Source organism: Triticum aestivum, chromosome 6B, assembly GCF_018294505.1.
Source record: "Triticum aestivum cultivar Chinese Spring chromosome 6B, IWGSC CS RefSeq v2.1, whole genome shotgun sequence".
NCBI classification, from domain to species: Eukaryota; Viridiplantae; Streptophyta; class Magnoliopsida; order Poales; family Poaceae; genus Triticum; species Triticum aestivum.
Window position 1 is genome coordinate 417,060,063 of NC_057810.1, and position 12,694 is coordinate 417,072,756.

General features: G+C 47.7%; 1 protein-coding gene across 4 annotated transcripts; it reads right to left on the reverse strand.

Moving 5' to 3' along the window:
- Nucleotides 1-7,433: 7,433 nt before the first annotated feature.
- LOC123137310 (uncharacterized) lies at nucleotides 7,434-12,684 on the reverse strand. 4 transcript variants are annotated; one of them, XM_044557016.1, is made up of 6 exons: nucleotides 11,350-12,684; nucleotides 10,198-10,664; nucleotides 10,037-10,056; nucleotides 8,728-9,351; nucleotides 7,607-7,771; nucleotides 7,434-7,523 (listed from the first exon to the last, which is right to left on the reverse strand). In XM_044557016.1, the coding sequence occupies exons 1-4, from the start codon at nucleotides 11,456-11,458 to the stop codon at nucleotides 8,862-8,864; spliced, it is 1,086 nt and encodes a 361-aa protein (XP_044412951.1). In that variant the 5' UTR covers nucleotides 11,459-12,684; the 3' UTR covers nucleotides 7,434-7,523; nucleotides 7,607-7,771; nucleotides 8,728-8,861. The 4 variants fall into 4 exon arrangements, 3 of the variants coding, with proteins under 3 accessions (XP_044412951.1, XP_044412950.1, XP_044412948.1); XM_044557015.1 differs by lacking the exon at nucleotides 10,037-10,056; XM_044557013.1 differs by lacking the exon at nucleotides 10,037-10,056 and having other exon boundaries at nucleotides 7,607-9,351.
- Nucleotides 12,685-12,694: the final 10 nt, after the last annotated feature.

Sequence of the window (12,694 nt, forward strand, 5' to 3'; positions counted from 1 at the left end):
AATTCATCGTGGTTTACCTCGATGATATACTCATCTACTCCAAGAACGAGAAAGAACATGCCGAACATCTAAGGCTAGTGTTGGAAAAACTTCGAGAGCATCGCCTTTATGCCAAATTTTCTAAATGCGAATTCTGGTTACCAGAAGTGACCTATCTAGGACATGTAATTTATGGTAAAGGTATTGTTGTTAACCCCGAGCGAGTTCAAGCCGTCCTTAACTGGACTCCACCTGAATCGGTCAAGCAAGTTCGGAGTTTCCTTGGCTTAGCGAGCTATTGTCGCCGCTTTGTCGAGAACTTCTCCAAAGTTGCCAAACCTCTAACTGAACTCCTCAAGAAAGATAACAAGTTCGAGTGGACTCCGCAATGTGAGCACAGCTTTCAGGAACTGAAAAGACGCCTGACATCTGCTCCCGTATTGGTACCACCAGATTTCTCTAAGGACTTTGTTATCTATTGCGACGCCTCGCGACAAGGACTAGGTTGCATTCTCATGCAGGATCGTCACGTAATTGCTTATGCTTCACGGCAATTACACCCACATGAGGAGAATTATCCTACTCATGATCTAGAGCTTGTAGCTGTAGTCTATGCACTTAAAACCTGGCGACATTACCTCCTCGGTAATCGTTGCGAAATCTTCACCGATCACCAAAGTCTGAAGTACATCTTCACCCAACCGGATCTGAATCTCAGGCAAAGACGTTGGGTTGAGTTGATCACAGATTTCGACTTAGGAATAACTTACACCCCAGGAAAAGCCAACGCCATGGCTGATGCACTAAGTCGTAAGTCTTATTGTAACAATCTGATGTTACAACAAAGTCAACCGCTTCTCCATGAGGAATTTCGAAAAATTAACCTTCACATTGTTCCTCAAGGATTCCTTTCCACCTTGGTGGCGAAACCTACCCTTACGGATCAGATCATCAAAGCACAGAAGGTAGATCCGGGAATTTCCCGCATCAAGAGAAACATCAAGAAGGGAGTTGCGAATTGTTTCTCCACTGATGATCAAGGAGTCGTATACTTCGGGAATCGTCTAGTGGTTCCCAAGGTGCGAAACCTGAGGCGACTGATCCTTAAGGAAGCTCATGAATCTCCTCTCACCATTCATCCCGATAGTACTAAGATGTATCAGGACCTACGCCAGAGGTTCTGGTGGACTAGGATGAAGAGAGAAATTGCTCAGTATATTGCTAGTTGCGACGTCTGTCGTCGTGTAAAAGCAGAGCATCAACAGCCTGCTAGCACCTTTCAACCCTTAGCTATTCCTGAATGGAAATGGGATAAAATTGGTATGGATTTCATCATCGGTTTTCCCAGGACCAAGAGAGGGAATAACGCTATCTTCATCGTTGTCGACCGTCTTTCCAAAGTAGCCCATTTCTTACTTGTTCGCGAGAGTATAACCGCTAGTCAATTAGCAGACTTATACATCTCCCGAATAGTGTCTCTCCATGGTGTTCCATTGGAAATTAACTCGGATCAAGGTAGTCTCTTCACCTCTCGATTTTGGGAAAGTTTCCAAAATGCTATGGGAACCCGCCTTTCCTTTAGCACTGCTTTTCACCCTCAATCAAGTGGTCAAGTAGAACGTGTCAACCAGATTCTAGAAGACCTGCTTCGAGCTTCTATTATCTCATTCGGAATGGATTGGGAGAAATGCCTTCCATTTGCTGAATTTGCTTATAACAACAGCTATCAATCTAGCTTGGGTAAAGCCCCTTTTGAAGTTCTCTATGGACGAAGGTGTCGAACGCCTCTTAACTGGTCAGAGACCGGAGAAAGACAATTCTTTGGCCCGGACATGATCCAGGAAGCAGAAGAGCAAGTTCGGATTGTTCGTGAAAAGTTGAAAACAGCCCAATCTCGTCAAAAGAGTCAATACGACCGAAAACATAAGGCTATGACTTTTGAGGTTGACGAGAAGGCTTACCTTCGGGTCACTCCTCTGAAGGGAACCCATCGTTTCGGTATCAAAGGTAAATTGGCTCCTCGCTACATTGGACCCTTTCGCATTCTTGCTAAATGAGGAGAAGTTGCCTACCAATTGGAACTACCTCCGCATCTCTCCAGAGTCCACGACGTCTTCCACGTTTCTCAACTCAGGCGTTGCTTCTCGGATCCTATCCGTGGAGTGGACCACGAAACGCTTGATCTTCAAGATAACCTCATGTATCGAGAGTACCCCGTTCGTATCCTCGATCAAGCCGAGCGTACCACTCGACGTCATAATATCAAGTTTCTCAAGGTTCAATGGTCGCACCATTCTGAGAAGGAAGCCACTTGGGAAAGGGAGGATCGTCTTCGACTTGAGTACCCCGCCTTCTTTCCGGAGGAACCTAAATCTCAGGACGAGATTCTTTTCAGTGGGGGTGAGTTGTCACACCCTAGCTGGTTCATGCATTAGAGTGTTGCATCATGTTTACCCTTTTATCAGAAACTTGAAATGGGGATGACAGAACCCCCAGCCCCCTCTAAAACAACTAGGGTTTACTAAAAATATTTTCAATGAACCTGAAATGCCCTTCTAAAATGTCCATCATTTTTGTCTTGGTTCAGAGCCTCTGCCAAAAGTGATGCACAGTTTTCTAGGTCATCCTAAGGTCTTTGAGTTAATTCATAAGTATTTGAATTTGGGCATTTAAAAATTATAAAATATTTCAAATGCTCAAATATTTCCAAACTAAAATGTTTCATGTTGGAAATATTCCAATTATGGACCAGGTGCAGTTTGGTGATTTTAGGAGTTGTTTAGGTATTTTTGATAATTCAACAAACTTACAGAATAAAAACAAAAACAGAAAATAGGAAAAACCTTACCTGGCGCCTACTAACCGGCCCACCTGCCGGCCCAGCCCAGCTGCCGCGCCAGCGAGCTGCTTGGCTCGGCCAGGCAGGCAGGCAGGTGCTCGGCGGTGAGCACCGCATGGGTGCCACGCACCTGGTCGCCGCCTCGCCGCTCCCCTCGTCAAGCCTCGACGTGGATCACTCCCCCCCTCTCCCCCGAACCCCCAGGACACTCTCACTCAGCCCCAGCTCCTCTCCCTCGCTCTCCCACGCCGTGGCCGACGCCATCGCCGCCACCCCCTCGCCGTAGACGCGCTCTCCGTCAACCCCACGCCGCACCGTCGTGTCCAGGAGCTCCACCACCCTCCCCTCCTTCGAGCAAGCCGAGCCCCGAGCGCTCGCGTGCCCCGAAGCCACCGCACGGACCTCGACCGAACCGCCGTCGCCGGAGATCCCCTTCAACACCGTCGCCGCACCAGCTCGTCTCCGACCGCGTCGTCTGCTCCCACGAGATCGCCGTGAGCCTGGCTACCCTCTCCCCCTTCCCTTTCTTGCTCTCGTGCACCACCACGAGCACACGAGGATCAACCGCACGCACCGCCGCGGAGCTCGTCGCCGACGTGCTCCCGGCCATCCTCCGGCCACCTCTCGTTGTCCATCGCACTCACCACGCCGCGTAGGCTCTAACCATGCACTCCCCGCACCTCACCGCACACCCTAGCCCCGAGTTTGTCTCCACCCGAACTCCGGCGGCCGCCTAGGTCGTCACTGGCGCCGATTCCGGCCATCCCGACCCCAACTAACTTCACCAAGAGCTGCGGTTTGTTCCCAGCTCCACTTAGATGCCTTCCGCGCCTCATTTGGTGGCCGGAACGGCCAAAACCACTTCCACCGCCGCGTCGGGCTCGCCGGCGGCTAGTCACCGGCGTGTTTGACTTTGACCTTGACCAGGGTGGGCCCAGTTTGACTCCCCGGAGTCTATGACAAGTGGGGCCCCCCTCTGCTAATTAACCCAGATTAGTTTTAACTAAGTAAGTTAGTTTAGTTAACTGCTGACATGCGGGACCCACTGGTCAGTTTGACCTGGACCAGTCCGTTGACTTACTGAGGTCAGCATGACCTCATGCTGACGCAGTAATCCTTTTCTGGAATTAAAATAAATCCAAAATGATTTATAAATTCCAGAAAATAACCCAAACTTCAAAAATCATAAGAATTAATCTGTAGCTCCAAATGCAAAGTTTTATATATGAAAAATGATCAGAAAAATCCAATATATCCATCTGTACTGGTTTCATGCATGTTTAAGCAAGTTAACCTGATGTTTAGAGCAGAACTAAATAAAGCACTTTAAAGGGCCATCTATGAGTTTTAACTTGAATCTTTGATTCAAAATGATTCAAACCCATTTGGTCTTAGTTGCATTAGCCCAACACACTCATATTGCCATGTTTCATGCATGCATCATATTGTTGCATATTGTTTGGTGATGTTTGTGTATCGTGCTCTTTGCGGCAGGTTCTGCCTCTGAGGAGTACCGTGATTACCGTAACGAAGAACCATATCAGTGCATCGACCCATCAGGCAAGCAACCAACCATTTGATCATATCGGTATAATCCCATGTTCTCGCTCCTGCTCTCTTTTACTGCATTAAGACAACGCGTTTCAAACTGCTGTGTGCTACGATAGTTGAACCCATTTCCTCTGCATGACCTGGCATTGCCACAGTAACTAGATGAAACCCACTAGCATGTGTAGGAGTTGTTTGAGCCATATGTATGTGTTGTTCCTACCTTGTTATGCCTGCTATGCTTAGAGTCGTGTCAGGTCTGGTCCATCTGGGTGATGGGCTAGAGTGAAATGATCATGCCAGTAATGAGAGTGATGTGGTGAACACGATTTGGTAAAGGTATCGATGAGAGGCCATGTAGGAGTACATGGTGGGTTGTTTCATTGAGGCCGTCCCTAAGCACTGAGATCTGTATGTGTGATTTAAGAATCAGCTACTACCATGCATTGGGCCCGAAACCAATGGACCCTCTCGACTTCTTATTCACCCTAGTCTTCTGTCCAGGAGTTGCAAGTAGTTTTTGGTGTTTGTAGCCTACTGGAGGCCGTGGACAGCGCTGACCGTAGGGGTGGGCTGTGATGCAGTAGGTACGTGGCACGGTGTACCAAATACCCGTTAGGTATCTCGGGAACCCTGTACACATCGTTCGGGGCCGTATGGGAAACCTCGGCCGGACTCCCTGCGGATGGAACCTGGATAGGCGATAAACCTGGACTAGAGACTTAGGTGTTTAGGTAGGTCGTGGCCGACACCCACGTTGGGCTTCCGCTTGAAGGTTGCCGAGTACATGTCGTGTAAACGGCGGTAAGTGGTGAGAGCGTGTGTGAAGAAGTACACCCCTGCAGGGTTAACATAATCTATTCGAATAGCCGCGTCCGCGGTAAAGGACTACTTGGTTGCCTATACAGTTCACAGACAAGTGAATGGATACTACTAAAAATCTCAAGATAAGTGTGAGTGACGGGGATGGCTCTTTCGTAGGATGACGGAGGTGGATCCTCGGTGGTGTATTGAAGTGGTGACTAGTGGACTCGTGTGCGCAAAATCATTTCAAGTTGGTGTATCGTAGGATAGCTTAGCCAAGAGTCAAAACTGGCTTGCTGCAATAACCCCACCAACCCTTCTTGATAATATGCATGTATATAGGATCTGATGTAAGTCTTGCTGAGTACCTTTGTACTCATGTTGCTATAATTTACATTTTACAGAAGACGCTGCAACCCCTTCTGATGGGTTCTTCGTAGACGTTGACATCGATGAGTAGACCGAGGCCCAGGTGGTGATCCTGAGCTTGTGAAGGACCACGTAGTATAGACGGGCTTTCTCAAGCCTCTTTTATTTTACTAGTTGTCTGTACCCAGACAAGTTACTTCCGCTGTTGGCTTGTATGTCTGTATGACTTGAATGCTGGGTCGTGTGACCCGTACTTGTGTGTATGCTATGTATGGCTCCCTGAGCCTTAAATAAAGTACTTGTGTTGTAGAGTCATGTTGTGATGCCTTGTTGTATTTGCACATATCGAGCATATTGTGTGTACGATTGAAATGCTTGGTATGTGTGGGGTCTGACTATCTAGTTGTTTATTCTTAGTAGCCTCTCTTACCGGAAAATGTCTCCTAGTGTCTCCACTAAGCCTTGGTAGCTTGCTACTGCTCCGGAACACTTAGGCCGGCCGGCATGTGTCCTTCTTCGTTCCTGTGTCTGTCCCTTCGGGGAAATGCACGCGATGGATACCGGAGTCCTGTTAGCCCGCTACAGCCCGGTTTACCGGAGTCCTGCTAGCCCAGTGCTACAGCCCGGATTCACTCGCTGCTGACCGACACGTTCGATGCTGGGTCATGGATGTCTGTCCCTGTAAGTCTGTGCCACTTTGAGTTTACGACTAGCCATGTCAGCCCGGGCTCCTTACCATATGGATGCTAGCGACACTATCATATACGTGTGCCAAAAGGCGCAAACGGTCCCGGGCAAAGGTAAGACGACACCCGTGGGAATACCGTGCGTGAGGCCGCAAAGTGATATGAGGTGTTACATGCTAGATCGATGTGGCATCGAGTCGGGGTCCTGACAGCTACACTATTCTGCTCTCGACCAATTTTACAAGGAACAAACTCCCTAGCAACCATATGAGCTTTAATCTCTGCGTCAAGATGACCATAGGCTGATCTGGAAAGTGTGGCGTCTGTGAGGGTTGCCAATGCATTCGAAGAATCCGATTGGACTATCACCAGCATGTCTGAATGTTGAATGGCCAAAGCCATACCTTGCATGATTGCATGAATTTCCACTTCAAGGGCGTTATTGCAATGAAAAATGTATCCATGTGCCGCAAAGATCGTACTCCCGTCCCCGTTCCGCAGTACCATTCCAGCATAAGCACGCCCATCATGGCTTGAAAAAGAACCATCAACAGATAGGGCTACCCAGCCTGTTGGTGGGCGAGGCCATGGAACAGGGGTTGGTGCATATTTTCTGCTCACGACACGTCCATCCTCTGATATTGGCATCTTTCCTTTTTAATATCTCTTCCATACTAAATTTCCTTGCCAAATGAAGTGACTTGTAATAGTTGTCCAAGTAATCAACAGTAGCTTGAACCGGGGTCTCGCCCTTTCCATGAGTAATATCATTACGTAGCTGTCATATTCGCCAAATGGTCATAATCACCATGTCCCTAGTGTGTGCTGGGCAATTTGATAGGACTAGTAAGTGTGCACGTGTAATGCACGTTTTAAACGTTAAGAGCAACTCCAATGCAAAGACTCATTTTGTCCGTTTGGATCATCCGGACACAAAATTGGCCCAACGGGGCGACCCAAATGGACTCATTTCTAGCTTTCCAAATGTTGAGCGAACAAGGTTAGGTGTATAATGGCAAGGTTTAAATCTGGATGATGAGCAGACAAGATTAGGTGTATAATGGAAGAAGGATAAAGGTTTGGGTCTAGTATATCAGATTTGAGTCCATAAGAAAACCAAAATGTTACGCATAAGTTGAAAGAACATAGCATGATAAAACTTCTGCCTTTCAGGAAAATCATCACACACATACTATGCAAGCACCACATGAAACAATCAAGCCATATACCATGATTACGATATAAGTCCAAGAAAGCTTCCAAATACAACTTCCTGCTTATTCAGAGAGGATTCAAAACTGTCAAGTTGCAAAAACATAGGTTATGGTATATTCCTTGTTTGATGCAATTGCTAAAAAGATGAAAGGTCTGCCAAACATACATTGGTTAAATCAACTCGGATGATTCTGACGACGACCGCGGTATGACCGTCTGAGTGGTTCCATCGGACAGCAAGGATGGGCACCCATGGCAACGTCAGCGTCGGTGGTGGCAGGCTCCTCTCCTTGAAGAGCTGGACGTCGGGATTTTCTCACGAAATATGCACCTAATTGAACATGAATCGAACTTGAAAAGATCCATCACACACATACTGTTCCATGAAAGACATATTTATTTAAAGTAAGCTGACATGAATAAATAGCACTTATTATTGCCATTCTGGTTGTTCATGCAAGTGGTGGTATCTACAACACATTACTACCTTTATCGAATTTAGGGCAACAACTGAAATCATTTTTACTAAGCTGATCCAATAAGAATAAAGACTTAATAATGACATGACTTTGCCATAAACTTAACAGTCTTCTTATCTCTACTTATGACTAATGAAGATCGGTTTTCCTGCAAGTATTAAGATTGTACCAGAACTGAATTAGTCATTTTGCTGCTAACAAATAAGCATAGAATTTAGTAATGTACAAATGATTCAGGACACACTGGTGGAGAATAAATTACTGAAGCAAGTTCTGGTTGTTGTTTCTTCATATCAATTTTGTGAGTCTTTTTTTCAAACATGCATCCTGTATTAGAAGACCGCCAAGAAGGGAAGCAAAATAAAGAAATTAAGCAGAGTATTATCCATGTAATCCTCCATAGCATATTTAAATCAAGCAAGCCACCTAACATAGCAAAGGATACCATTAAAAATAGCTACAAACAATCTCATCCTCCTTTCATTATAAGGATACAGGCCGACATGTCTCCAAATTGCTGAGAAAAGGCTAAATAGTAATCTGAGATTCTGACCAGTAAGTTTACTGGCTCAAGCATCTAAGCCTAGACCATTACTTAGCATGAATTACTGACTCAAGGGTAATCACGAATCGGCATACACAAAGGAGGATTACATGCGCGAAACCACATGTGCTATCATTGCATAGGCATACACACGAACACCTGCTGTGCTAGAACGAACATGGCAATGTATGTGACTGAAATTAGAAGACAACTGAAGAAGATTGTATCAAGCAAGATAAAAGATGCACCCCCAATTTAACTCACCTATGTTTGATCCATTCTGGCTAGCTCCAGCGACAGTGGCAGAAGCAGGAAGGAGAAACACGGTGGCGGCAGCAGCAACGACAGAGGAGAGACGGTGTTGCAACGACATGGAAGAGAGATAGTAGAACCGGGCGCTACGCCAGCTGGGGGAGAGGACTTACCAGCACAGCGATGGTCTTGGTGCCTGCGATAGCACCGAAGGCCATCAGCGGCGCGCTCAAGTGAGCCGGCGGCGACACACTGGGAACACGTGGAAGAGCGTGCTCCAGGCGCGCGGTGGCCGGCCGCGGGGTGCATGCATGTGGCGTCCGTGGTGAACAGACTGCGGTGGCGATGGTGAACGACCTGGCACTGCCGCAGCGGATCCCCATCAAGAGAGCGGAGGCGGTCGGCTGCGTGGGATTTGGGCGCGGCAGCGTCGGCGGTGGAGCGCGCTTCTCCTTGAGGAGCTGGACGCCGGCAAGCTCCTCGCCTCTGGAGTAGGCGGTGTGGTCGCCAGAGAGCCTCGCAAGGGAATTCGCGTGGAGGCAGTCGGCCGCGGTGGAGGTTGGGCGCGGCAGCGTCGGCCATGGTGGGCGACTCCCGATCCGTGATTGTAGGGATAGTAGTTCGAGTACTTCTCTCCTGGTGGAGTATGGTCAGTCATGAAAAATTACTAAGTGCACACGATAGAAGTAGTAGATCAATAAGGACTGTTAGATTAAGAATTGTGGGTCTAATTATGTGGTGCTGATTAGTCTGTGTGTTGTTGTGGGACTAATTACGGGGTGCCTCTAAAAAAGTTCTTGTTTGATTGTTTAATAGTAGTGAAGATCTCAAACATGCATCTTGTATTAGAAGACCGCCAAGAAGGGAAGCAAAATAAAGAAATTAAGCAGAGTATTATCTATGTAATCCTCCATAGCATATTTAAATCAAGCAAGCCACCTAACATAGCAAAGGATACCATTAAAAATAGCTACAAACAATCTCATCCGCCTTTCATTATAAGGATACAAGGCCGACATGTCTCCAAATTGCTGAGAAAAGGCTAAATAGTAATCTGAGATTCTGACCAGTAAGTTTACTGGCTCAAGCATCTAAGCCTAGACCATTACTTAACATGAATTACTGGCTAAGGGTAATCACGAATAGGCATACACAAAGGAGGATTACATGCGCGAAACCACATGTGCTATCATTTCATAGGCATACACACGAACACCTGCTGTGCTAGAACGAACATGGCAATGTATGTGACTGAAATCAGAAGACAACTGAAGAAGATTGTATCAAGCAAGATAAAAGATGCACCCCCAATTTAACTCACCTATGTTTGATCCATTTTGGCTAGCTCCAGCGACAGTGGCAGAAGCAGGAAGGAGAAACACGGTGGCGGCAGCAGCAACGACAGAGGAGAGACCGTGTTGCAACGACATGGAAGAGAGATAGTAGAACCGGGCGCTACGCCAGCTGGGGGAGAGGACTTACCAGCACAGCGACGGTCTTGGTGCCTGCGATAGCACCGAAGGCCATCAGCGGCGCGCTCGGGTGAGCCGGCGGCGACACACTGGGAATAGGCGGAAGAGCGCGCTCCAGACGCGCGGTGGCCGGCCGTGGGGTGCAGGCATGTGGCGTCCGCGGTGAACAACAGACTGCGGTGGCGATGGTGAACGTCCTGGCACTGCCGCAGCGGATCCCCATCGAGAGAGCGGAGGCGGTCGGCCGCGGTGGGATTTGGGCGCGGCAGCGTCGGCGGTGGAGCGCGCTTCTCCTTGAGGAGCTGGACGCCGGCAAGCTCCTCGCCTCTGGAGTAGGCGGTGTGGTCGCCAGAGAGCCTCGCAAGGGAATTCGCGTGGAGGCAGTCGGCCGCGGTGGAGGTTGGGCGCGGCAGCGTCGGCCGTGGTGGGCGACTCCCGATCCGTGATTGTAGGGATAGTAGTTCGAGTACTTCTCTCCTGGTGGAGTATGGTCAGTCATGAAAAATTACTAAGTGCACACGATAGAAGTAGTAGATCAATAAGGACTGTTAGATTAAGAATTGTGGGTCTAATTATGTGGTGCTGATTAGTCTGTGTGTTGTTGTGGGACTAATTACGGGGTGCCTCTAAAAAAGTTCTTGTTTGATTGTTTAATAGTAGTGAAGATCTTAAACATGCATCTTGTATTAGAAGACCGCCAAGAAGGGAAGCAAAATAAAGAAATTAAGCAGAGTATTATCTATGTAATCCTCCATAGCATATTTAAATCAAGCAAGCCACCTAACATAGCAAAGGATACCATTAAAAATAGCTACAAACAATCTCATCCGCCTTTCATTATAAGGATACAAGGCCGACATGTCTCCAAATTGCTGAGAAAAGGCTAAATAGTAATCTGAGATTCTGACCAGTAAGTTTACTGGCTCAAGCATCTAAGCCTAGACCATTACTTAACATGAATTACTGGCTAAGGGTAATCACGAATAGGCATACACAAAGGAGGATTACATGCGCGAAACCACATGTGCTATCATTTCATAGGCATACACACGAACACCTGCTGTGCTAGAACGAACATGGCAATGTATGTGACTGAAATCAGAAGACAACTGAAGAAGATTGTATCAAGCAAGATAAAAGATGCACCCCCAATTTAACTCACCTATGTTTGATCCATTTTGGCTAGCTCCAGCGACAGTGGCAGAAGCAGGAAGGAGAAACACGGTGGCGGCAGCAGCAACGACAGAGGAGAGACCGTGTTGCAACGACATGGAAGAGAGATAGTAGAATCGGGCGCTACGCTAGCTGGGGGAGAGGACTTACCAGCACAGCGATGGTCTTGGTGCCTGCGATAGCACCGAAGGCCATCAGCGGCGCGCTCGGGTGAGCCGGCGGCGACACACTGGGAATAGGCGGAAGAGCGCGCTCCAGACGCGCGGTGGCCGGCCGTGGGGTGCAGGCATGTGGCGTCCGCGGTGAACAACAGACTGCAGTGGCGATGGTGAACGTCCTGGCACTGCCGCAGCGGATCCCCATCGAGAGAGCGGAGGCGGTCGCCGCGGTGGGATTTGGGCGCGGCAGCGTCGGCGGTGGAGCGCGCTTCTCCTTGAGGAGCTGGACGCCGGCAAGCTCCTCGCCTCTGGAGTAGGCGGTGTGGTCGCCAGAGAGCCTCGCAAGGGAATTCACGTGGAGGCAGTCGGCCGCGGTGGAGGTTGGGCGCGGCACCGTCGGCCGTGGTGGGCGACTCCCGATCCGTGATTGTAGGGATAGTAGTTCGAGTACTTCTCTCCTGGTGGAGTATGGTCAGTCATGAAAAATTACTAAGTGCACACGATAGAAGTAGTAGATCAATAAGGACTGTTAGATTAAGAATTGTGGGTCTAATTATGTGGTGCTGATTAGTCTGTGTGTTGTTGTGGGACTAATTACGGGGTGCCTCTAAAAAAGTTTTTGTTTGATTGTTTAATAGTAGTGAAGATCTCAAACATGCATCTTGTATTAGAAGACCGCCAAGAAGGGAAGCAAAATAAAGAAATTAAGCAGAGTATTATCTATGTAATCCTCCATAGCATATTTAAATCAAGCAAGCCACCTAACATAGCAAAGGATACCATTAAAAATAGCTACAAACAATCTCATCCGCCTTTCATTATAAGGATACAAGGCCGACATGTCTCCAAATTGCTGAGAAAAGGCTAAATAGTAATCTGAGATTCTGACCAGTAAGTTTACTGGCTCAAGCATCTAAGCCTAGACCATTACTTAACATGAATTACTGGCTAAGGGTAATCACGAATAGGCATACACAAAGGAGGATTACATGCGCGAAACCACATGTGCTATCATTTCATAGGCATACACACGAACACCTGCTGTGCTAGAACGAACATGGCAATGTATGTGACTGAAATCAGAAGACAACTGAAGAAGATTGTATCAAGCAAGATAAAAGATGCACCCCCAATTTAACTCACCTATGTTTGATCCATTTTGGCTAGCTCCAACGA